This window comes from Capricornis sumatraensis, chromosome 9 (genome assembly GCF_032405125.1).
Source record: "Capricornis sumatraensis isolate serow.1 chromosome 9, serow.2, whole genome shotgun sequence".
Taxonomy (NCBI): Eukaryota; Metazoa; Chordata; class Mammalia; order Artiodactyla; family Bovidae; genus Capricornis; species Capricornis sumatraensis.
In genome coordinates, this window is record NC_091077.1 from 72,512,880 (window position 1) to 72,540,723 (window position 27,844).

General features: G+C 37.3%; 1 protein-coding gene across 3 annotated transcripts in view; it reads right to left on the reverse strand.

Moving 5' to 3' along the window:
• The window catches only part of GABRB2 (gamma-aminobutyric acid type A receptor subunit beta2), a 298,734-nt gene that overhangs the window by 119,291 nt on the left and 151,599 nt on the right, over positions 1 to 27,844 (reverse strand). For all 3 annotated transcript variants that reach the window (XM_068980308.1, XM_068980307.1, XM_068980306.1), the window contains exon 5: positions 10,482 to 10,564. In XM_068980308.1, the coding sequence (XP_068836409.1) occupies positions 10,482 to 10,564 (83 nt within the window). The remainder of the gene's footprint in view (positions 1 to 10,481; positions 10,565 to 27,844) is intronic.

Genomic DNA, 27,844 nt, shown 5'->3' on the forward strand with positions numbered 1-27,844 from the left:
TGAAGCTCAGCCAAGAAAAGAGAGTTTTTGGAAGATAACAGCCTTGTTGGTACCTCTCCTGAACCTATGGGCTTCCCTAGTAGCTCAGATGGTAAAGCATTTGCCTGTAGTGCAGGAGACCTGGGTTCAATTCCTGGGTTGGGAAGATCCCCTGGAGAAGGAAATGGAAACCCACTCCAGTATCCTTGCCTGGAAAATCCCATGGACAGAGGAGCCTGGCAGGCTGTAATCCATGGGGTCACAAAGAGTAGGACACGACTGACTAACACACAGCTCCTGAGCATAAAGGAAAACCAAGTTAACAACACTGTACCCCCTACTACCTTCCCTCCAGGAGGTTTGCCACAGACAGATTTATCATATACAGAGTGCACTGAAACTGCACTTTTTACTCTAATGGATAATTTCAAAGCAAGAAGTAAATGAGCAGTAGAAACATTAAAGAAGGTGGCCTTGACTCTCAGGGAGGTAAATATTATACAATGTTAGTTTCTGGGCAAAGTCTTATCCAACACTCAATGTCCTGAGGGACTCTGGAACTTATTTAGTTTTTAAGGAAATGTTTCACATTTACCAACCCATAATGAGAATCAATTTGCTTGTAATTGCTCCTTGCTGCTCTTCGAGTTTCAAGCTGAGCCTGGGCTAATGCATGCCTAAACTCACAGTTGTGCATGGTCAAGGGGCGAGCCGCTCTTGGGCTCTGAGCTCATTTAATTAGTAAGTCAGGTTAATACAGTTGAGGGATGGAAGCCAGGGAATTCATATATTATTTATACTTTCAATGTTACAGAGCAAAAATCTAATAAGGCATTGTGTCTACTGCTAAAATGTTTCTCCTTCAATCCTCTGGATCTTAAAACTCTAAATTACTCTAAATTACAAAGGTACCTGTTGATTCATGTGGCAGTCTTGATCACTGCCAGGGTAATCCAAATAGTCTAGCCACACCTTTGGGCGAGCAGGGATAAGTACACATTGTTATTGCTGTTGTTTCATCACCAAGTCATATACGACTCTTTGCAACTCCATTGGATCATAGCCCGCCAAGCTCCCCTGTCCATGGGATTTTTCAGGCAAAAATACAGGAGTGGGCTGCCATTTCCATATCCCCAGAGGATCATCCCTGCCCATGGATCAAACCCATGTGTCCTACGTTGGCAGGTATTGGCAGGCATATTGTTTTACTGCTGAGCCACTAGGGAAGCTCACTATGTACGCACACACATACTCATAAACTGCTTTACACTCTATGCCATGGGAAAACAGTCTAACGGTGTGCTCAGGAAAATGAACCAAGCAGGTAGATTTTCACCAGTGAGACTGACAGATACTAATTTGATAACATTGAATTTTGCTTCTTTTTGGTTTGTTCACTTAGGAATAATAAAATAATGGATTCCTTTGCAATTAGAGGAAGATATTTCTTATACTTCTTCAATTCTAATGCACTTGATGTTCCTTTTATACTTTAGAATTTTTGAAATCAGAATATATTACTAAAAGGTGAATACATTCAATGTAGAATTTTAGTATTCTTATTAATGTAACATTGAATCTTACAACTGATTGTATTTAAGAGAAGAAAAACAGTCATTTGTCAGATACTGATATCTTACAAAACAGACATCTTGAATGGTTGTAATACTGGCTCAAAGGCTGACCTATAATTTATACAATACTTCTAATATTCCTTAAGTATTAAGTTCTTTTTGCTTTTAACTCACTCATTTTCCACCAGGAAAAATGCCCATATTACTGGCAAGTTGCACAAGATGTCACCATGAACATAAACCAAGCGTGAAGAAAACTCTCATCCATCAACTGGAAGTTTAAATGTCCATCAACAGAGGAATGGGTAAAGAAGATGTGCCACATATGTACAATGGAATTTACTCGGCCATAAGGAATTAAATAATGTCACTTGCGGCAGTATAGATGGACCTAGAGTCTATAATACTAAAGGAAGTAAGTCAGAAAGAGAAAGACAAACACCACATCATATCACTTATGTCTGGAGACTAAAATATGACAAATGAACTTATCTGTGAAACAGAAACAGACTCACAGCGAACAGACTTGTGGTTGTCAAGAGGTAGGCAGGTAGGGAGGGAGGGATTGGGACTTTGAGACAAGCAGAGGCAAAATATTATATACAGAATGGATAAACAGAATCCTACTGTATAACACGGGAACTCTATTTAATATCCTGTAACAACCCATAATGGAAAAGAATAAGAAAATAACATATATATATATATGTATTACGGAAGCATTTTGCTATAGAGCAGAAATTAATAAAACATTTTAGATCAACTATACTTCAATAAAATAAATTTGAAAAACAGATGCACCCTTAATATCCAAGTCACTACTCTTCTAATGGTGGAAGAATTGGAAGGGCAGAAGCCTTCAAGGCCAGATATACATGAAGGTCACGATAATATCTGCATAATGTGTCAGAGTCTATATACACATCCTGGTACTTTTCTGTGGTCACATGGAACGGATCATCGTTAGATGAAGTTCACATCTACCAAGGTACCTCCACACCATAAGGACTGGAAGACAAATCCTACACTTCCCCAGCACAAGATGAAATTCAAGAAAATACAAAAATAGGACAGTAATTCAAATTAAATGTATATCCAATGACACCATCGAGGAGCATTTGTAATGTTCTTTGCTTTCCCCTTGAAAAAAATTAGGACTAAGCCTCACTGGAATGTCATAAGGATATTTTTCTAATGTGAAATAATTTGAAGATCACCTAAAATACTTGTTAGCTTCATTGTTTAACACCGCTATCTGCCCAGACACAGATACATGTTCATGTATATTGTCTTCTATGTGATGCTTCTCAGAGCATTAACAAGATTGATCAAAAGCCCCAAGGGGGTTCTAGATTTATTTATAATGATGGAAAATGCGGGGGTCTTAGATTTATTCTTCTCAGACACAACTGTAAAATGTATTCTTGTGAGGAAAATCTAAGAAAAGAAATAACATGGCAACAGACTATCAAGAAAACACACACATCATTTTACTTAAAATCTTAGCAGGGATGTGATTTTCATCTTTCCTAAACAGCATTGCTCCCAGAGGTATATGCATATGAGATCTGCATCTTCACATAAACCAGTGATGTCCTAATTGTCCTTTAACTAAAGTCCACCATGTTTTTGCTGATGACAAATAAACATCAACCCAAAGTTCTTTTGAAATAATCTAATCCCACCACTTGCCCAATGCAAGAATTCCTTCTTTCCTAGAAAATGGTTTTACAGCACGTGGCAATCTACCAGATTTTTTTTATCAGCTGCAATTGTTAAGAGCTTGTTATACACACACACACACACACACACACACACACACACTTCAGTTAAAAAAAAAAAAAAAAAAGCCTTTTGGCATCTTTTACCATTAGTCTAGTTTTGCCCTTAGGGCAGACATCATTTGGTCTTTTAAGCGGACAGTCTGTGGTGACTGGAAAATCGCGATCTGTGTAAACACTGCTATCGTTTCTCTCCGAGCTTCCCTTCCTCAAGGGAAATAGGCCTCTCCTCTACTTTTTTCTGCTACTGGTTCTTCAAACTCCATGGTTTATGTGTCACTCATAGTTGGTTTTCTGGTTGTTAAATATCCTTCTTAAAATGCTGTGCCTCTAATTGAGCATAATATTCCAGGCATAATTTAATAATGATAATAATGATGCTGTAATGAGAACAGCTGCTACTGATGGAAAAACCAGGACTAAACATTGCACAAAGATCTCCGTTTTGATTATTTCATCACAACAAGGTATCAAAATATTATACAGAGGAGAAATCATGGCTTAAAAAAGTTAAGTGCCCTGATTAAGAGCTTGAGGAACCATACCAGACGGCACTTAGATTCAGTGAATGTCCTCTCATCCACCATCCCCCAAGAGCTCAAAACCCTATCTGAGCACCATTTCCTACATGACAGGTATTTTAAACCTACTGACATAAGGTGTCACTAATTTTCACTTTAGGAGTGGAGACACACAATGCTCTCTTTTTTCTCTAAGTTCTTAATTCTATATGTATATCTACTGAAATAGATATAGATACACTGAAATAGACCAGCGCACAGCATAACCTGGATCCAAAATATAAGCACTTGGAGATGGATTTCTCCTTTTTATTTGACAATTAAGTTTCACTGCCTACATGGTGATAAATATTATTAGGTCCCATTTGGTTCAGCAAATCCAATTAGTTCTACAGAGCTTCTCCATCTCTCTAAATTTAAGAAAAGTTGTAAAGTAAGCACAGACTGCCCTGACCTTCTAGATTCCTCAGCACTTTCTTTCAGGGCTTGCCTTAATCTTCCTTTAAGATCTTAAAGAACTAAATATTTCATCTTGGTATCACTTTTCACTAATGTGGTTTTTATATTCACATATGTATTTAAACAGTATCTATCTTCCTCATGATAAAGGGGAGCAGAGATACTGTCTTTGTTGTTCACCAGTATGTTTTAAGAGTTTCTTACAATAATACCTGGTAAATAATTACTGCTCAAGTAATACTTAATGAATGAAGAAATTATTGAGTAGAAACAAGCATGAATGCATTAACAATAAGCTCATTCCTAATACTCTCCTACTCCAAGCCTCCCAGAATCAAGTTATATCCTTCTCTCTGGAATGGAGCCAACATATTAATTATTGATAAGAAGACAGGTGATAGTGATTTAGTAATACAACTATTAGGCTCATTAGCATTTGAGAGAGGAAGCAAGGGAAGTAACGAGAAGGGGAGAGGGAGAGAAAGAGCAGGTGAGTATCTAGAGTTTGCTTAACAGGAAGAAATAATAAATAAAGTGAAATGTCAGGCATCAACTTCGAGGTTAGTTGTTTAAGAGATAGGATCCTAAACCTGTTTGAATAAGATTGGTTAACTACCTACTTATAATAACATCTTGTAAATTGCTAATATAACACTATGTCTTATTCTCTATAGCAAAGATTTGCTACCTGATGAAATATGAGTGCACTCCAATTTTTCATAAGAATAGACTGCTCAGTTTTTAAAATAGGGATCTTCCTGTTAATCTAGTTCATACAAAATCTAGTTGCCACATCACTACGGATTAATTGTGCCAATCATTAGGTGCATAAACTAGGGCAAATCACTTTACGCCCTCTAGTCTCTTTCTGTAGTTGTAAAGATAGAAATAGTAATACATACCTTATAGACTTTAAACTAAAATGCTCACAGGTGACAAAGAAGATGATTATATAATGATAAAGGTGTCAATTTATCAAGGAGATATAACAACTGTAAATATATATGCAACATCACAGCACCTTAATATATAAAGGAAATACTAACAAAACTAAAAGGAGAAATAAACAGGAATACAATAATAGCTGTGGACTTCAATTCCCCACTGTTAACAATGGAGAGAGCGTCCAGACTGAGAATCAATAATGAAAGAGTAGTTTTGAACAATACTATAGAACAAATGGACCTAACAGACATACAGGACAGTCCACCTGACAGCAACAGGATACAGCTTCTTCTCAAGCATGCACAGAACATTTTCCAATATAGATGATATGCTAGGTCACAAAACAAGTCTAACAAATTCAATAAGACAGAAATTATATCAAGTATCTTTTTTGACCACAATGGTATGAAACTAGAAATCCGTAACAGGAAACTCACACACATGAAAATAGAACAACTCAATCTTAAACAATTAATTTATCAAATAACAAACCAAAAGAGAAATAAAACATTTCTTGAGGTAAATGAAATAGAAACACAACATAACAAACTTATGGAATGCAACAAAAGCAATTCCAAGAGGAAAGTTTGCAGCTATAAACACATGTATGAAGAAAAAAAATAAAGTTCTCAAATAAACTACCTTGAAGAACCAGGAAAAGAAGAAAACAACTAGGCTCAAAGTTGGCACTATAGAGAACAGGATACCAATGAAAAGAAAACAATTGTAAATGAAAAAACTAGCAAGATTAAGTAGGAGAAGGCAATGGCACCGCACTCCAGTACTCTTGCCTGGAAAATCCAATGGACGGAGGAGCCTAGTAGGCTGCACTCCATGGGGTTGCTAAGAGTCAGGCACGACTGAGCAACTTCACTTTCACTTTTCACTTTCATGCATTGGAGAAGGAAATGGCAACCCACTCCAGTGTTCTTGCCTGGAGAATCCCAGGGACAGAGGAGCCTAGGGGGCTGCTGTCTGTGAGGTCGCACAGTGTCAGACATGACTGAAGCGACTTAGCAGCAGCAGCAGCAAGATTAGGAGATGGGTATTTGAAAAGATTAAAGAACTGACAACTGTTAACTAGACTAATCCAGAAAAAATGAGAAAGGGCAAAAATACACAAAATGATTAATGAAAAAGAAGACATTCCAGCTAATAACAAAAAATAAAAAGGTTGATGAGACCACTATGAACAACTGTATGCCAATAAATTCAACCTTGCCAATAAGTTAAATAACCTAGAAGAAATGGACACATTACTAGACACATAGTTTACTAAGACTGAATCATGAAGAAATAGAAAATAAAAACAAACCAATTATTAGTGAGAAGATCAAATCAGCATTGAAAAACTCCCCAACAAAAGACCAGAAGCAAATGCTTTCACTGGTGGATTTTACCAAGCATTTACAGAAGAATTAATGCCAATTATTCTCAAACTTCTCAAAAAAATTAAAGAGAAAGGAATGCTCCCAAACTTATTTTACAAGGCCAGGATTACCCTGACACCAATGCTAGATAAGGATACTGCAAGAAAAGAAAACTACAGGCTAATACTCTTGATATTTATAGATGCAAAAAATCCTCAACAGAATAATAGTAAATGAAATTCAACAGCCCACTGGAAAAATCATACACCATAAGCAAGAAGGATTCATCTCTGGGATACAAGGATGTTTCAGCATATGCAAATCAAAATGAAAGATAAAAATCATATGATTAACTTAACAGATACAGAAAAAGCATTTCAAAAAAAAATCAACATTTTTTTCATGATAAAAACCTTTATCAAAATGAAAAATAGGTTAGAAGGGATGTATCTCAACATAATAAAGGCCATTATATAATAAGCTCACAGTTCATATCATACTCAATGACAAAAGGATGAAAGCTTTTCCTCTAAGATCAGAAATATGCGGTCCACACTCACCACTCCTATTCAAAACAGTACTAGCAGTCCCAGTCATAGCAATCAAGAAAGAGAAAAAGAAATAAAAGATATCCGAATTAAAAGAAGAAAAATGTCTCTATTTGTAGGTGACATGATATTTCACATAGAAAACCTTAAAGATTTCCAAAAAGTTGCAAGAAAACAAATTCAATAAAGCTGCAGTACACAAAATTAACATAAAAAATCAGCTGCAATTTTATACATTAACAATGAACTAACAGAAAATGAAATAAAGAAAATAATTCTATTCACAATAGCATCAAAAACAACACAATACTTAGAAATATAGAATGTTTAATCAAGGACATTAAAAATCTGCATAATGAAATCTGTAAGACACTGATGAAAGAAACTAAAGATGAAAATAAATGGAAAGATATTCTATGTTCATGAGTCAGAAGAATTAGTATTGTTAAAATGTCCACTACCCAAAGCCATCTATAAGTTCAATGCATCACTTACCAAAATTCCACTGAAGTTTTTACAGAAATGGAACAAACAATCCTAAAATTTGTACGGAATGACAGAAGGACCCGAGTAGCTAAAGCAATCTTGAATAAGAATAAAAAAAACCTGAAGATATCATACTCCTGATTTTAAACTATACTATTAAGCTATAGTAATCAAAACAGAATGGGTCTGTCATGAAAACACACATAGACCAATGGAACAGAACTGAGAGTCCAGAAATAAACCCTCAGATTTATGGCCAGCTGATATCTGACAAGGGAGTTAAGAACAATCAATAGAGAAAAGTCTCAGTCAAAAAATGGTGCTGGGAAAACTGGAAAACCCATGCAAAATAATTTATATCACGGAAATGCAAATCAAAACCACAATGAATAACCACCTCACACCTGCCAGAATAACTGTCATAAAAAAAGACAAGAGATAAGTGCTAGCTAGCTAGAATGTGAAGAATAGGGAATCTTCTGCACTAACCATGAGAATGTAAATTAGTATAGTCACTATGGAAAACAGCATGGATGTTCCTCAAAAAATTAAAAGCAGACCTACCATATGACCCAGTAATCCTGCTTCTGGGTACATATCCAAAAGAAATTAAAGCACTATTAAGAGGTTCCTGCATGCACAGGTTCATTACGGCATTCTTTGCAATAGCCAAGACATGGAGTCAACCTAAATGTCCATTGTTGGGATGAATGGATAAAGAAAAGGTGTCACACACATACACAATGGAGTATTACTCTATCAAAAGGAAATCCTGCCACTTGTGACAACATGAATGAACCATGAGGGCATTAGGTTAAGGGAAATAAGTCAGAGAAAGACCAGTTTTGTATGATCTTACTTACATGTGGAATCTAAAAAGAACTCATGGAAACAGTTAAAAAGTACAAACTTTCAGTTATAAGGTGAATAAGATCAGAGTATCTAATCTACAGAATGGTGACTATAGCTAATAAGGCTGTACTATGTACTTAAACTTGCTCAGATAGTAAATATTAGAAGTTCTTCACACACACACACACACCCCCCTTATAACTATTTAAACAATAACTGTGTTAAATAACCTCACAGTGGTGATCATTTTGTAATATATACACATAACAAATCATTACATGGTACATCTTAAGCTCACATAATGTCATATGTCAATTATATCGATTGACAATATGACAATTGCTTCTCAAAAAAGTTGAAAACATCTCTATCATTTATCAGGGTAATTGTGAATTGAAATAAGATAGGTAAAAGCCCCTCTATAAAACTTAAACTTTCTAAAAGTCTAAGGAATTATCATGTTAATTTTAAATATTCATGTCACAACTACACGACATGGAACACATGCGTGTTGACTGCATTATTTATTAGGCATCACCAGTATTTTTTAAAATAAAAAGACCTTGTTTACTTACCCATGAGGGTTGTGAAAGGTGCAAATGAAATAATATCAGTACAAATGCTTTAATCATGTACAATTATGATTATTTAAAATATCAGCCAAATTCTACCACAAAACATGCTCTCACCACAAAAATTCATTACTAGTACACAGCAACAAAATTTTTTGAAATTATCCTTACATCAACTATTTGAAGCAACCAAAGAATCAGAACTTTGAGGAACACTGTTCTCTAAACTGTATCATAAGTTATGAAAACACAATGCCATTTGAAAGATATCTACATAACAAATGATCCAAATCCCAGAGACCAATTTCATTAAATAGCTCCTTGTAGCAAAGATTTAATGTAAAAACAATGATGATTTGGAAATACAAGTATGAAATCAGGCTTTCAAAAAGTACATGTAAATTTAATTATCCCTCGAAGTTATTTTTTGAAATGGGCAAAAATACCAGGAATGTGTCATAAATGCTGTATTTCTGCTCAAAGCAGTGATTTAGAGTTGCACAGCTTGCCAAGGCTTGACTTCCTCCGAAAGGCAGAGGGTATAAGGAAAGTAGTCAAGCTGCTCATTATTTAGAATGCTGGATATAAAATCATCAGCTTCCAATTGTTTGATAGGATGAAATATAAAAACACCACAAAAAATTGGCAGAGAAAAAAAGATTCAAAGTCCTACTCCACCTTAAATGGCCTCACTGTGTGACCTCTGAAGTGGTAATGGGTTATGAAATCAATGTTTTAACCTACACAAAAGTGTAGGTAGCTGAATTGTCAAGAAGGATGCTGAAAATGTGGCCTAGAAAAAGCACCAACACTCTAAACAGGTCAGCACAGGAAACATAATACACACATGCGTCAAACTTGCTCATCATATAGCCTTCAGGAAGAATATAAAATACATTTTAGACACGGAAAATAGTTTCTCAAAACAGAAAACAACCCACCGAGCCACAATGTATGAACACACTAACTAATTCAGAGGCCACCTTTACTCTGCACTTGCAGAGATAATGTTTGTGAAAGGCAAAGACAATTAGGGCATCTTGTATCATCCTGCCATCTCCACCTATTTTCCCAAGGCTGTTGCAGCTCTCTGTCCCAATTTCATATAATAAATGCCCGAAATAACCATTAGTCTCCATTCAGACTCTTAGCATTCCCCTTTAATTGCTAGATTACTGCTTCCCTACACTTCTCTCCTGGAATTTAAGGATGAGATGAAGAGGGTAGCAGCATCATTGAAGGAAGACACTGCCAGTGCCTCCCTCCACCAAATTTGGCATCCTAGCACAAACCTAGCAGGACTGTGGTCTGAACACGAAAGAGGGTAGGAAATCTATGCCCAAGGAGAACCTTGAACCCAAGCGCAGTCTAGCTGGATTCTCAGAAAAACTTACAACTTTCAATTTCCAAGGTGCAGTTTTGTTCATCCAGTGGGTACCGCCTCAGATCCATCATGCAGGCAGCTGTGGTTGTGATTCTAGAAAAGAAATATCAGTGATACATGGTGTTAGCTGGTCCATGACTGAGCTGGAAAAATTAAGTTCCAAAGGAGATGGCACTGGGTCTCAAGGAGCCTGATTTAGCCTAATCTCTAACAAAAAGAGTGCTACAACTTTGGATAATCATTTTCCCTGGTGGGCCTCATGATACTTTGTAAATTAAACAGAGTGTACTAAATCAGTATTCTCCCAAGATTTGGTCCATTACCTACCTGGTACCCCAAATCACCTGGAAGCATTTATTAAACAGGCAGTTTCTATTCTCCGGAAGCTCTTGTGATGGAATGGGGCCATCCCAGGACTCTATTTTACATGCATGACAGGTGACTGAGAAAAATCAATGTGGCTCTCAGTCTTCCACTCATGTTTGTTTTCTCCTTCTTTTCTCAAGATCTTAAAATCAAATTTCCCAACAATCTCAGCTTTGGTCCATCATTTTTGACATTTCTATACAGAGCGTAGTGCTTTGCAAGTGTGTTACTATAATACACAATAAGCCTTTCATCTGTCACCTAATTTGGTCTGTCCTGAATAATCTTTCTCATAGCCTTTTAGAGAGTTTTCTCCTATTGGCTGGAAGGATTATTTATCTAAAACAGACAGTACCCTTATAATTTATCAGGGAGAGATGTATATGTCTCCAGTGTCTTTATATTTCTCTGTCATCATTTTTCACTAACCTGTCTTTTCACTAATAGAAGACCTACTAGAAAGAGCCAAAAAACAGTCCTAAGTGATTATCAGTATGCTTTCTGATCAATAAGGCAGCATAATGTTATGAAAAATCACACTTTAAAACACAACAGACAAAGGTATGAATCCTAACGCTGCCTCATTAACACTGAGATACACGTCAAGATGGTCAATATGTCCTAACCAACCTTAGTTTCTTTGTCTGTAAAAAGGGGGCATTTTAATAACAATAATAATTACCTAACAGTTTCTGGATGAAGTAATATAATAATTTATGTAAAGAATATAAAAGAGTACCTACCCATAACAGGCCCTTTACATCTGGTAAACAAAACCAAGTGGGAAAACTGGTGTTAAAGTTGATGAACTTTGGCATAGTCTACTCTGAGAGGCACTATACTTGTGTGTTGGAAACAGAAATAAATGCAGCCCTAGCTTGAGAGAAAAAATCCATAGCTAGACCTTTTTCATTAAAAGGTTTCGGGCACTGGGTTTCCCTGATGGCCCAGTGGTTACGAATCTGCCTTCCTATACAGAGGGTACAGAATCGATCCTCTGCTGGGGAACTAGGATCCCACATGCCTCATGGCCAAAAAAAAAGAAAGAAAAAAAAATGAGAGAGAGAGAGAGAGAAAGGAAAAGAAAAAGTTTTGAACACAACTTAGACAAGCAGTCCAGGCAGACTGAATCTATGAAATTCCTTGGTCAGGTTTAAGCGTCTTACTCCTTTGTTGTAGGATGAAACGCGTAAGTTACTGTAAGTAGCTCCTGCCTCTTCAGTGTGATTACTGCTTCATTAAGGTTTGTGCTTTGCTAATTTTTGCTTTCCTATTTAGTCATAAGTGAGCATCCTGTGACTGCTGCCCACCTTGGACTCCTTACTCTCCTTTACCAGGAGGATTCTCTGCCCCAACTCCTCAGCCATCTGCCTTCTTCAGCATCCATGGCCCCATTGCCCCACTTCCATGTTACTACAGTATCTTGGTCTCTTAGTCTCTCCATCTGCCTCCTGACTATTATTCATACAAGGGTAAGACATTTTAAAGACACAGATAGGATTCTACCAGTCCTCTTCAAAATTTTTAGAGGCTCTTCCAAAAAATTCCCAATCTTGGCTATGACCTAGTGTTACCTGAATAAGCTAACCTTTTCTTCCCAATATGATCTCATACCAAGTCGCCACTCACTGTTTCCAGTCTTCACATCTGTTCTCTCTGCCTAGAATATGAATTTCCCTACCCCCAATACTCACAAAGCCCTATATTTTCCTTATCCTTCATCTCAAAATCACCTCTTCTGAAAGGGATTTCTTAAGCAGTCCACCCAAAGTAGCTGCCTTAACTCAAGCTCCATCTTAGCTATTTATTTTCTTCAAGGAATTATTACAATCTAAATTATCTTGCTTATTTCTATTTTGTAAGAATGATTTTTCTCAGTAAACTTTAAGCTATTTAAAAGCTGAATTTTTTTCTATTTATTGTAAGGGAATCAAAAGGGATCTGTTGAAAGGATAAAGACATGAATTATAGAATCAAGCACTTGGTTTTGCTGTGCATAAATCTTTTATTTGGGGGATTATTTTACTGCATAATTTCTCTTTTTTAAAACTTACAACATGTCTTATGTTTTAGAGATTCATTTTATATTTTAAACAGTAAGTAAAACTTAGTCTACTTATTAAATTATATAACTAGTTAAAGAGTTTACCCTATTATTAAACTGATTGTTTCTGTTTTTGATGGGACTGATCAAATGTCTATAATTTATTATTTTATAAATTATTAAAGTTATATAAAACTTTAACACTCACATTTGCTCAGGGTTAAAAGAGGTCAGTTTATTTTGGTTATGTGATGCTTGGCTAAATTTTTCACTGGTCTACTGTCTTTTTTTAACATGTAGATGTAACCTGAATTGCCACTAACATAGAGGAACTTGTATTGTGTAGAAGAGAAATTGTCAAAGGAAATAAAATTAGCTACCTAGTGGGCATACAAATTCTCATGCTATTTAAGTAAAATAGCAGATACAATCTTCATCTTGATGCACTAGAGAAAATTAACTTTGTTTGATAGAATGAACACCAAAGACATGAAAGGTACAAGGGATACATAGGATAAGGAGGGACAGTCATAAATAGATGTCTGACTGTGTAGGTGAGGTGAATTTTGCAACTGCTGCTATATGCTGTGGTTGACACTTTCTGCTGATGTATATTCAAGGCAACTAACATCTGTGAACACTAGGCTGTGAGTAAGAAAAATAAATTGACTAATGCTATTGCAGAAGCAATTGGGTTTCTACTCATGCTTTAAAAATGAAGTATTAGGAAAGTGTTTTTCTCACATCAACAACATTCATATTCCCACTGATGTTTCACTTTTTTAAAAATATTATAGCATACTTCATAAAGGGCTTCCCTGCTGGCTCAGTGCTAAAGAATCCACCTGCCAATGCAGGAGACAGATGTGGGTTTGATCTCTGGGTTTGAGAAGATCCACTGGAGAAGGAAATGGCAACCCACTCCAGTATTCTTGCCTAGGAAATCCCATGGACAGAGCCTGGAAGGTCACAGTCTATGGTGTTATAAGACAGTCAGACATGATTTAGTGACTAGTGACTAAAAAACGACAACTTCATGAAACTAACTAAAAATATATATAAATGTTTTCTAGTTGATGTTTATAAGCCTTTGTATTTCCTGTTGGGATTAAAACAGAAATTCTGTAGCCAAAATAATCCACTTGGAATCCTGATCATACAGAAAAGGATGAGTGACCAGGGACAAGTCACTTACATGCTCCAATGCATGGTTGCTCCTGAAACAGTGAACTAGAAGCCTGCCATATCGCTTTGTTGTGAGATGATAAAAGTAAGAAAAAATTCTGTAACACTAAATTTTCTTCATCTTTTGTTATTACTCACTGCTAATGAGTAGACACAGTGATAACTCATTTAACCAGTAGCTACTTGGTAGCGGGCATATGTATATGTTTGTATTCATGAAGAAATGTAGAATATTCACACCCTTTTAAGCAGAGCAGAGCTATGATATAAATCATATTCCAACAGATAAATATTCAAAAAGAGTCATTATGTCATATGTGTATATGAAATTCTTATTAACAAATTTTAAGACAAAGTACAGACTGAACTGAACAGATGTAACAAATCTGCATATTTTCTAGGTGTTTTATGAGATCAGAAACCACATCTATTTTTATTTGTATCTCAAAAACCTTGCCAGGTGTTGGCCTATGCCAAGACTAAAATAAAAATAATAACAACAACATAAAACAAACAAAACAGTCAAGGTCACAGGTATTCTCAAACTGAGGATTTTGGAACAATTCTCGAATATAAGCGTCTGATTCAATTTATTTTAAAAAGTTCTAAAACAAATTTGAAAGTCAAAATCATCCTTACAGAAGAAGCCACCTTGGAATAAATTTTATCCAGAAAAGCTCAATGACCAACATCAAAATCTATTCCTTGGGACACTGATTTATAACAGAGCTACATTTCTCTAAGAATAAGTCAACAGAATAAATATACTTAATGGGTTTTTCATGAACCTGCCTTTCTGAATCCTGATAAACATCCTTAATGGGCCTTAAATTACTCAGCATCACTACATTTCTTGGAATGTAGCTAATAACTCATTAGGCAGGTATCCTGGTTAAGTTTTAAGACCATTGGGAAATATATGAAGACAGTCCAGTTTTCAGTCAAAGGAAGCAGTCAGTGATGCCTCCAAAATGAAGATTAGAGGAAATCTTCTATAGCTAAAACTGGAAATGTGTCTTCTTTGGGGGGCTGAATACTACCGCATGACAAGAGCCACTTTTGGGGAGCACCAATATTCTAACTGGGCTAAGAGATCTTCAGATAAACTTTTTATTCCTCAGCCATTGATCCAAAAAGATTTATGTCACAAAATACTCACACAGTGAGGGAAAACTAAATGTGTAACAGCATAAAAAGTCACTAGACGCAGCTATAAAATCAAGAAATACAACTATGCCAGTATTTCATATCAAAGACATAACAGACATTTTAAAGTGTCATTAACTGAGATTTACTGATGCTAGTATATCATTCCAAGTTTGAATATGACCTAGGACAGTTATTAAGTGATAATAAATGCCTTTGCCCCTCAGCCAATAGGAAATAACTCAGGATCATCAATGTGACACATGGGGTCTTTCAGCAGATTGTTCAAGAGGGGCTTTTAGGAGCTAAAATATATGGTTAAACATGTGCCTTAACACGTGAAAAACTTGTTAGGATTTCAACCAGAGATTATCAAAAAGTGACTCTGAACGTTTACTTTGATCTATCAAGATAACATTCTAGCTGTTCCACCAAAAAAAAAAAAAATTCAGCATCTTGGCATATTTTTTTAAAGAAAATTAGCTGCCTTATCCCCAACTATGTTCAAAAAATAATGTTCTAACTCACTGCATGCTTCTACTTTGTTCAAAATGTATATTTACTTAAACACACAACTTATTTTAATTGCAGGGACAAAAAAGGAACCTCTGGGATTAGTAGGCAGCATTAATAGAGAAAAATTAGGATGTTAAAAAGGTCAATTATCAAAAAATACATTGATATTTTCGTATGATTAAATATGTATTATGAAAATACATATTTTTCTGTAAAACAAACATTAAACACATCCAACTATGGGGGGAAATCCCAATTACTTTATTTCAGCATAAAGGTATGAACTGAAATTTTGAGAAGTTCTAAAGAGCTCATCTCAGTCACTTCCCCTGAAAATACTTAATTTTTTTTATTTTAATATCTCCAAGAAGACTTGATAGTATTTTGTATCTTACAACTATTCCAGCTGGGAAACTAATGTCTTTTTTTTTTTTTTCTTTTCTTTTTTTTTAAAAATTTATTTATTTTTTTAATTTTAAAATCTTTAATTCTTACATGTGTTCCCAAACATGAACCCCCCTCTCACCTCCCTCCCCATAACATCTCTGTGGGTCATATATCCCCTCTTATATATTCTTGTCTTTTGTAGAGAAGATAGAACACCTATTGCAGGGGTTAGCTGACCTCAGCTCTGGTATTCTCAATAATAACATATCTCAAATTAATTGATCTCTTACTATGTTCCAGACACCACCTAGTGTTACTGAAACATATCATCTTATTTAACATGAGGAGTGTCCTATCATTATTTCCATTTTACAGATAAGATAATAGAGACACAGAACGGTAGAGTGATTTTCTCCAAAGGTCACAGAGGGAGTAGTCGAGTTGAGATTTAAATCTAGGATGTTAGTCTCCGGAGCCCACAGAGGTAACTACCAGGCTATCACTAACTAGGCAGGTTGACATTGATGAAGTCATTTAGCTTCTCTGGAGGACTGGCCAATTTCTTAGATCCCAAGTGAGCTTGGAAATTCTACAATGCTATGAAAATATATTACATGTTTTATGACCCTGTATATTTTGTAATTTTGTTTTACCCACACATTCAAAGATTGTATTTCACAGCTGTTTATTCTGTTTTAGTCAATTACGTAGATTAGCCCACCCCAGACATGCAAACACAGGCCGATCCCCTAGGAGTCCCACTTAATATTCTCTCCTGATTGAAGGTCTCCCACAGCATTTTTCTTCTAGCCTATGCTTTTGATTTACCTCCATAGAGGCCTTCTGTTTAAAGTATAATCTCTAACACTCATGCATAATTGTTTTTAAAAGTTCTTTACAAGTCCTCCTGTAGAGTCACATGGGCTACTATGCTCAACTTTGTAATCACCAAAAAAAGTAAGATTGCTAGCAGTCATGCTACCATTTGACAAATCGTGCCTTTCAGACTGGAGCTATTTGAACTCATCTGCAGCTGCTGGCTTTCTGTGACTCCTTGCTCTTTTGGAATCTTATTCTCTGTAAAGATACCCTGCACAATAGGGGAAACACGGATTTCTGCTACAAATTCAGGGATTACAATGAAAGACATTTCCTTAAGCAACACGCCTATGGAATCCAAACAGCAGTATCTCAAAAAATCTCATTCTGTAAGCATATAAATCCTAATCAACCAAAATGTTGATACAGACATACCCATCTGTAGTCAGTCCTGTGTTTATCAAGATTCTCCATATAACATAACTAGTGGTCTTATCCACAAACCTTTTGCTTATCTCATAAATGAGAATATCCATTCTTCTTTCTAGATTAAATCTTAAAGGGATTGTGACCCTGAGGAAAAAAAATCTTTTTTTTTTGTCTCTTTTATTTTTTGATTCACAACCTAACAACTGAAATCTGGCTTCAGATCGCTATAAGAGATTTAATTATACAAAAGCCACTTATCAATGGGAAAGACATATAGCCAGGACTCTAATTATTTCAACAATGATTTCTTTTTAGTTTGATTTCACAATTTAAAACAGTTTAGATATGCCAGATACTTACTGTTGCATTTAATATTTAAAATAGTTTCTTTTTATTTATGACACATTAGAGACATACGATTTCAGAATAAGTTCGCCAGTTTTATTCCAGTCCTCTAATTTCTTTTTTTTTTTTTAACAAAATGAGAGGCTCACAGCTGCTGATCTATAGCTGGTCAGTGACTGATTGAGGTTATAACCTCAGATGAGTCTGCTGTCACTTCTCCCACATCCAGTTCATTTCAGTTCAGTCGCTCAGTCGTGTCCGACTCTTTGCGACCCCATGAATCACAGCACGCCAGGCCTCCCTGTCCATCACCAACTCCCGGAGTTCACTCACACTCACGTCCATCGAGTCAGTGACGCCATCCAGCCATCTCATCCTCAGTCGTCCCCTTCTCTTCCTGCCCCCAGTCCCTCCCAGCATCAAAGTCTTTTATAATGAGTCAACTCTTCGCATGAGGTGGCCAAAGTACTGGAGCTTCAGCTTTAGCATCATTCCTTCCAAAGAAATCCCAGGGTTGATCTGCTTCAGAATGGACTGGTTGGATCTCCTTTCAGTCCAAGGGACTCTCAAGAGTCTTCTCCAACACCACAGTTCAAAAGCATCAGTTCTTCAGTGCTCAGCCTTCTTCACAGTCCAACTCTCACATTCATACGTGACCACAGGAAAAACCATAGCCTTGACTAGACAGACCTTAGTCGGCAAAGTAGTGTCTCTGCTTTTGAATATGCTATCTAGTTTGCTCATAACTTTTCTTCCAAGGAGTAAGCGTCTTTTTATTTCATGGCTGCAATCACCATCTGCAGTGATTTTGGAGCCCCCCCAAAAATAAAGTCTGACAGTTTTCACTGTTTCCCCATCTATTTCCCATGAAGTGATGGGACTGGATGCCATGATCTTCGTTTTCTGAGTGTTGAGCTTTAAGCCAACTTTTTCACTCTCTTTTACTGTCATCAGGAAGTTTTTAGTTCCTCTTCGCTTTCTGCCATAAGGGTGATATCATCTGCATATCTGATGTTATTGATATTTCTCCTGGCAGTCTTGATTCCAGCTTATGCTTCTTCCAGTCCAGCGTTTCTCATGATGTACTCTGCATAGAAGTTAAATAAGCAGGGTGACAATATACAGCCTTGACATACTCCTTTTCCTCTTTGGAACCAGTCTGTTGTTCCATGTCCAGTTCTAAGTGTTGCTTCCTGACCTGCATACAGAGTTCTCAAGAGGCAGGTCAGGTGGTCTGGTATTCCCATCTCTTGAAGAATTTTCCACAGTTTATTGTGATCCACACAGTCAAAGGCTCAGGCATAGTCAATAAAGCAGAAATAGATGTTTTACTGGAACTCTCTTGCTTTTTCCACGATCCAGCGGATGTTGGCAATTTGATCTCTGGTTCCTCTGCCTTTTCTAAAACCAGCTTGAACATCAGGAAGTTCATGGTTCACATATTGCTGAAGCCTGGCTTGGAGAATTTTGAGCATTACTTTACTAGTAGCGTGTGAGATGAGTACAATTGTGCAGTAGTTTGAGCATTCTTTGGCATTGCCTTTCTTTGGGATTGGAATGAAAACTGACCTTTTCCAGTCTGGTGGCCACTGCTGAGTTTTCCAAATTTGCTGGACTATTTAGGGCAGCACTTTCACAGCATCATCGTTCAGGATTTGAAATAGCTCAACTGGAATTCCATCACCTCCACTAGCTTTGTTCATAGTGATACCCACTTGACTTCACATTCCAGGATGTCTGGCTCTAGATGACTGATCACACCATCGTGATTATCCGGGTTGTGAAGATCTTTTTTGTACAGTTCTTCTGTGTATTCTTGCCACCTCTTCTTAATATCTTCTGCTTCTGTTAGGTCCATACCATTTCTGTCCTTTATCGAGCCTATCTTTGCATGAAATGTTCCCTTGGTATCTCTAATTTTCTTGAAGAGATCTCTAGTCTTTCCCATTCTGTTCTTTCCCTCTATTTCTTTGCATTGATCACTGAGGAAGGCTTTCTTATCTGTTCTTGCTATTCTTTGGAACTCTGCATTCGATGCTTATATCTTTCCTTTTCTCCTTGGCTTTTCACTTCTCTTCTTTACACAGCTATTTGTAAGGCTTCCACAGCCAGCCATTTTGCTCTTTTGCATTTCTTTTCCATGGGGATGGTCTTGATCCCTGTCTCCTGTACAATGTCACGAACTCCATTCCATAGTTCATCAGGCACTCTATCTATCAGATCTAGGCCCTTAAATCTATTTCTCACTTCCACTGTATAATCATAAGGGATTTGATTTAGGTCATACCTGAATGGTCTAGCGGTTTTCCCTGCTTTCTTCAATTTCAGTCGGAATTTCGTAATAAGGAGTTCATGTTCTGAGCCACAGTCAGCTCCTGGTCTTGTTTGTATTGACTGTATAGAGCTTCTCCATCTTTTGCAGCAGAGAATATAATCAATCTGATTTTGGTGTTGACCATCTGGTGATGTCCATGTGTAGAGTCTTCTCTTATTTGTTGGATGAGGGTGTTTGCTATGACCAGTGCATTTTCTTGGCAAAACTCTATTAGTCTTTGCCCTGCTTCATTCCATATTCCAAGGCCAAATTTACCTGTTACTCCAGGTGTTTCTTGACTTCCTACTTTTGCATTCCAGTCCCCTATAATGAAAAGAACATGTTTTTTGGGTGTTAGTTCTAAAAGGTCTTGTAGGTCTTCATAGAACTGTTCAACTTCAGCTTCTTCAGCATTACTGGTTGGGGCATAGACTTGGATTACTGTGATATTGAATGGTTTGCCTTGGAAATGAACAGAGATCATTCTGTCGTTTTTGAGATTGCATCCAAGTACTGCATTTTGGACTCTTTTGTTGACCATGATGGCTACTCCATTTCTTTTGAGGGATTCCTGCCCGCAGTAGTAGATATAATGGTCATCTGAGTTAAATTCACCACATCCAGTCCCATATAATTTCAAACTGTCAGCTACACATGCTGGAGGTCTTCCTTCATTTCTCCAGCTCCACCCTCCACCCTTAACCACCAGACTAGACTGCACAGACTTCAAATCTTCTCTGACTTCCAGTTGGATTTCGTCAATGGGGAGCAGAGCAGGTGTCTGGGGAGGGGGAAAGTGAGAGTCTGGGAACTGTACTCCAGACCCCATCCCCAGGAACTTGTGAACAGGTCCCTTGACTATTCCCACCTCTCGCTCTTGAAGTCTAGGATGCAAGGAAACAGATGGCAACCTGCTGATCCTATCTCAGAGGTGAGGGGGGGAGGTGGGGAACGGCTCCTTCTCTTTATAAATTGACTCCTTATCTTTGTAAATTACCCTTTTTATTACAAGTCATCTCAAATTATCCCACTTTCACTAAGGCATCTGTTTCCTGTTGCACCCCTGACTGATAGAATGTATTATAAAATGCATTTAAAATCTGAAGTTTCTCTAGCTAGGCTGTCAAAAAAATTAGAAGCATATTCCATTCCTGGGTACTTTTATCTTAGGATTTTAGGGATATGGGGATGAAGTTTTCCTTGTACTTAAAATGAACTGCCTTCTTCCTGTGATTCCAGTCTCGGTTCACTGGAGCCCACCCAAAAAGCACTCTCTCTCCACACCAGCCAAAGCAAACCCTTCCTCCCCTACCACTTGTTACTGTCTTGTTTAATTTTATTTCCTTCATAACACTTATCATAGGACTACCCTGGCATCCAGTGGTTAAGACTGGACTTCCAATTGTGCTTCCAATGCAGTGAACTCAGCTTCAATCCCTGGTCAGAGAAATAAGATCCCACTCATTATGCTGTGTGGCCATTTTTTTAAAAAAATTAAATAACATGGAGAAATTACTTTAAAAAGTACTTATTATTACCAGAAATTAGTCTGTGTATGCATTGGCTTATTCATTACTTTCTGTCTCCCTAGTAGACTCAGAGTCTATGTTAAGCTGTGTTTTTACAAAGCAGATCCTGAAGGATTGCTCACTAGGGATCACCATCTGTGAAAGTGAGAAGGAACTGGACAAAAGAAAATGCTGATGCAGGATGCTGGCCCAGCAACATGGATGTTCTGACCAGAGCACTGCCATCAGTTACTCACGTGAGACTGAAATGACCTTTAAACCACCTCCCTCTTCCACCATCACTACACATACACACACCTTCCTTGAACAGCTGGCATCTGATGGCTGAGAAAAGATACACTGGATTAAAAGGTCAGTGGGAAACATGTTCTGAGGTTGATACAGCCTCCAACATGCCCTCTCACACAGTTTCCCTGCAGTACCTGGTTGTAACTGTGATCACCTAAACCAGTAAGTAAAAGAGATTTTACTGTTATTGCTGCTGCTGTTATTTTTCGAACACAAAAAATAAATTACTCAAATCAGCCTCCTGTCACATACTAGCAACTCAGCTTGCAATTATGACTCCAACAAAAGCTACCAACAATGCCATCTCAGACTTATCTGCCACTCATCTCTAATGGCAAAAGATTTTCATCTCAGTGGCATGCTTGCTGCTTAAGTCTTTTATATAAAACAGGTACCAAATATGCAGGAGAATGTTTCACACTATTAGAAGCCACACATTTGTGTTAAAAACTTATACAGTTCTGCATGTTAATTATATTTCAATGGAAGTGGAAGAAAAGAAGTAAAAGTAAATAAAAAGCATGATATGAAGTATAAAAAGATAAGAAAACACAAACCTGAGGATTATTACGTATCTAATCAGCAAAAAAATTAAAGAAATGATAATATTCAGTACTACACATTTTGCAGGGAAACAGACCCTTTCACACATGCTCCCAGTAGACTTATAAATCAGAACACTTTCTGGATGACAGACTTTCTGTAACAGAGAAGAGTGGCTAGCATAGCGTTCGTTGATCTTCTGTAAGTTTCGAATACACGGGGGCACAGAGGTCAAGAACAGAGGCCTTGGCAGCGAAGAGCGGTGCTGGGCTCATATCTTGGCACTGCCTCTTGCTGTGTGACCTTGAGCCAACATATAAAGAGGAGCTGCTATAATACAAAAGGTCCTTCTGAATGCTGGACAATTATTTCTTCAGGATTCTAAGGAGGTATGACCCTGAGCATCACACAAAAAAGCAAAAGACTTTCTTCTGACTTGAAAAAATCATCCTGGATTCTTCAGAAGCTTTTAGCTACTTAGGATGAAGTTTTGAAGTAGGGGTAGAAGGTGCCTGTGGATAAGATCAACTAGAAGGTGAAATCCAGAGAGCCCCTTATACCTGAAGACTGCTGCTGCTGCTGAAGACTAGTTAAAACAAAAAGTTTAGAATTTAAGATGGAAAAAAGATGTCTTTAAAAAGTTATCCCCATACATGTCTTGTGATGCAGGGTAGTTAAAGAAAACAAGAGGAAAAGAAAAAAAAATTGTCTTGTACCCAAAAGATCATACACTGAATAAGAAGACTGTGTTCCTGCTCAGTCGTGTCCAACTCTTTGCAACCCGATGGACTGGAGCCCACCAGGCTCCTCTGTCCATGGAATTCTCCAGGCAAGAATACTGGAGTGGGGTGCCATTCCCTTCTGCAAGGGATCTTCCCAGTCCAGGGATCGAACTCAGGTCTCTTGAGTCTCCTACAGTGGCAGGATTCTTTACCACTGCACAACCTGGGAAGCCCAAATAAGAAGATTAGCTGACTAAATAGAGAACTGAAGCAGAGTGAAGTAAATCATCAAAAAAATAAATAAACCCTGGGGCTCATTTGAAAGAAAACTCCTGGAGAAATAGAAAAGGCTCATACAAAAAAGGGCATAAACACTTATGTTGAAAATGACAGACAATTTATAATACAAGTCATTAAATATTATTATAGCATAATACAAGTCACTAAATGTTACTGTGTGTGTGTGTTAGTCACACAGTCATGTCCAACTCTGGGAACCCATGGACTGGAGCCCTGTCAGGATCCTTTGTACATAGAATTCTCCAGGCAAGAATACTTGAATGGGTAGCCATTCCCTCCTCCAGGCAATCTTCCAACCCAAGGAATCTAACCCAGGTCTCCTGCATTGCAGGCAAATTCTTTACCATTCGAGCCACCAGGGAAGCCCAAATTATTATTATAGCACAGTACAAAAGGTAAGAGTGAAGACAAGCACATCCAATTCCTGGATGAAAAATGAAAACTGAAAACAGAAGACATCAGAAAAGCTATCAGAAAAGGAAAAGGTGTGTAACACCGTTTTTATACAGACAATTTCATTTCCTCCAAGCTGGGAAATGGGGACAGGGTTGGAAGAATGAGAAGATGGACAACCAAGTTAAAGAATGGTTGTGCTGTCAGTATTTCCTGCAGCTTGCCTGGTCTGTCTCTCTGTCAGTTTTTTTCTCTAGGAAAAAAAATGGCAAACTAGCTTCATAATTCAGTAAAAAATGTTACTGAGTATTAAACCCTGAAAATTAATTGCTTAACAAATAGATGTGTGAGCTCTGCTGTTCCACCTGAAGAAGAAAGCAGACTGATGGCTGTAATAAGAGCCTCTATTTTTACAGAGGGCTCAAGGGAGCAATGATGGGCTGTTTGCATGGTCCAAACAGGAAGCTATGGTCATAAATTCTAACATGAAGGACATGGAGGATTTAGGTTAAATAGAAAGATGACTTGGCTGATAGTGAAGGCTATAAAATCATGAAACAGCTCCCTGGGTGAATGGTAGATTTCCCTTCCTGGAAATGATGTGTAAAGAAGAGGCTCATCTGTCAGGGTGATGAAGAGGGGCCCAAGCACATTAGGACGGTTTAGGTGACAAGTCTGTACTTTCTGGTTCACCAAAGCAGCCTCTATCTCTAATTTCCAGCAACTAAAGCAAATGCCTAAATCCCCTGCAGCCTGAGCGTACCTCTGATAATTTGGCTTGTAATGGATTTTAGCTTAATAAAACAGACAATAATGTGAAGAGTTGCTAAATGTAATTAAATAACTGAAGAGGTGTAATATAGCCTATAAACATTCAAGGATTGCAACGCATGCTTAATGACATCCAGGGCCAGGTAAAGATGTATTTCTGTCAGGTAATTACTAACAATTATTTAGGACTGTTCTCAGAGCACCGGGATGCAACATTAAATGTTGGTTATCATCTTCATGCTCAGTGTTCACATTAGTTAAGCATTTGTGGTAGTGTAACACCATAATGTCACTAATGAGTAATTATTTCTAGAGCAATTATTTTTTAAGTGATTAAGATGTGTTATATCACTGAGACACAACTGACTTCATATTTGCTTTCTCAATAGCTTCCTTGTCTTCCCTGCAAGTTCCCTTCCCCAAAGCATATTAGACTGTCTCTTTCTCACAGGAAAAGAATAGACTAATAATTACCAAATGCATACCGTCCATGAGAGAAATACAGTGCAACACGCTAATGTTTGCTAATCCTTAAGCTACCATTAGGGAGCTGAAGAGAGTATCAGGATATTGAGCTGGATAATACATACATTCCAAAACCTAAAATTTGCAAGTTTATCATCACTTTGTCAATGAGCCTGAACTGTAATATATCTGACTGCCAATAAAGGTGCTGACCAATATTAGTTTATCCACAGTGAGAGCTTACATTCTGCATGGTGCTTACTAAGCCCTGCAGAAGATATTTAATAAAAACATTAAGATATAGTCTTTGACCTTAAGAACTTTAAAATCAAAGACAAGACACAAGATAAACTGATACAGAAAGCTATTCTTTGGGATCCCTGATAGCTCAGACAGTAAAGAATCTGCCTGCAATGCAGGAGACACGAGTTTGATCCTTTGGTTAACTCCAGCAAGTAAAGGAAAGGTAAAATCTCTTTGAGCCTTAAAACTAGTAATAGCATAACAACAATATGAGCAACTACCACTTAGAATGGATGTAAGGACTGAAACAATAGATAAAAATTGATTATCATGGACTAAGCATTCTTACAAACTTTAGCTCTAAATAAGCACATAGTTTTATTTTTTTATATTTATTATTATTAGTCATATGTGTTAAGCATGAATAATTTGTGTTATAAGATCTCTGATAAGGGAGATAACTAGAAGCTGAAGTAGTCATTGTGGAGGAATGAGTTACCAGCTAGGTGATGAAGGATGGGAAAGACTTTGCTAGATTGAACGTAGGGAGGGTTTTCCACTTAGCAGAGAACAACATGAGCACATGCCCAGAGCCAGGACATAAGGGTCAACTGGCCAGAGCAACTTGAGTGGTAGGAAAACTTAAGATTTATACAGGGTGAAGGCTGCATAAAGGAAAACAGTAGTTGACCTTAAGTTTCAGGCCAACTAATTTATATTTTATCTATTTGAGAACTACAGAGCATGATATGATGTTATGAAACAAAGTGCTAATATTATAATTTACTTAAATCTGATTGATAAGCCACAAAGTCAGATCCCCAGAGTGTCAGGTTTATGGCATCTGTACTATGAGGAGTAGGCTCTACATAAGACAATAGGCAATGGTGAGAATTGGGGTCAAATAAAAAAAAAAGAGAATACCCTGTCCACACAAGGTATCAATGTCTTAACTTCGGCTGCTCATTGCCATGTGGGAAATAAGGCTCAGCTCAGGTTTCTGACATTTAGAAATAGAAATACACATTTTTAAATGAAATGTTCTTAATTTTAAAAAGTACAATGCTAGTCAAATAAAATGCTTGTCTGAATTGGTATGTCCTGAGGGCAGATGTAAAGCAGCCCTTGATGTTATGTGATTTTATAAATGAGGAAAGCAAGTTTCTGAGACATGCAGTGATTTACTGTAATTGACACAGTGAGTTATAAGTAGTTTTACGGTCTTAACCAATGGAAACTTTATCCAAGATTAAAGTAGAACTCACTGGAGGTTAAGGCTTCATTCTACTTGGTATGGAACAGGATGAGCACATGCTTAGAGACAGGACAATTGTGAGGTTTCAGTGCAACCTTCGTTACACTAATAGATCATTTTTCATTACAACCCCAAATGAAACAAACTAACAGATGAACATGCGGGCTTCCCTGATAGCTCAGTCGGTAAAGGATCCACCTGCAATGCAGGAGACCCCGCTTAGATTCCTGGGTTGGGAAGATCCCCTGGAGAAGGGATAGGCTGCCCACTCCCTATACTTGGGCTTCCTTTGTGGCTCAGCTGGTAAAGAATCCACCTGCAATGTGGGAGACCTGGGTTTGATCCCTGGATTGAGAAGATCCCCTGGAGAAGGGTAAGGCTACCCACTCCAGTATTCTGGCCTAGAGAATTCCATGGACTGTATAGTCCATGGGGTCACAAAGAATTGGACACAACTAAGTGATTTTCACTTTCACTTTCAGCAGATAAACACAAGTCAAAATAAAATGAACAAGTATGAGTGTGCATTCTCTTTTCTTGATGTCCGTGCAGCAGAGAGGAAAGAATATGTTCTGGGGAGTTACTCAGCCATTCAGACCTTGGTGCATTCACCAGTGTTCACCATTTCCTAGTTATGCCACTTGACGAGGTCAGTTTGCTTGCCTTTAAAATGCAAATAATGGTGTCTAGCCTACAGTTGCTGGATGATAATACAGAACTGCATAACTTGATGACATGCTATCACACTCAAGCAAGAGGGATAATGTCTTGAAACTTGATTTTAAACACTATTTAAGAGAGTCAGGAAAAATGATTCAATGATTAGAAACAGATGTTCTGATATGAGCATTTATGGTCAACTTCCCTGGGAAGTATAAGTTAAAAGTCTGGTAACAGCCAAATAAATTGCTAACAAACTAGCCTACCATTCACATAATATAGGTCAGCAAAAATTTCAGACCATGGTAAAGAAGAAATAAGAAAGGACAAGTTAAACATGGTATTAAGATTAATTGCATTCATGATGCATTACAGGATAGAAGAATTGTGAGTTAAAATCAGTTATCACAGTTTGATGAAATGGGTTAATAAAAATTTTCAAGAAAGTTAATGAGTTGGAGAAATAAGCAAGATTTGTAACAGAACAGGAGATTTCTCTTGGATTTACAACTGTGACACCAAAAGACACAAATTTAACATTCTTGGAAAAGTGGGATAATGCATGGAACAGTTTTAGATTCACATTTGAACCTGATATTTCAGCTCTGGGCCCCTGTGGATGTTATTAATTCTTTTCTCAGTTTCCTTTTCTG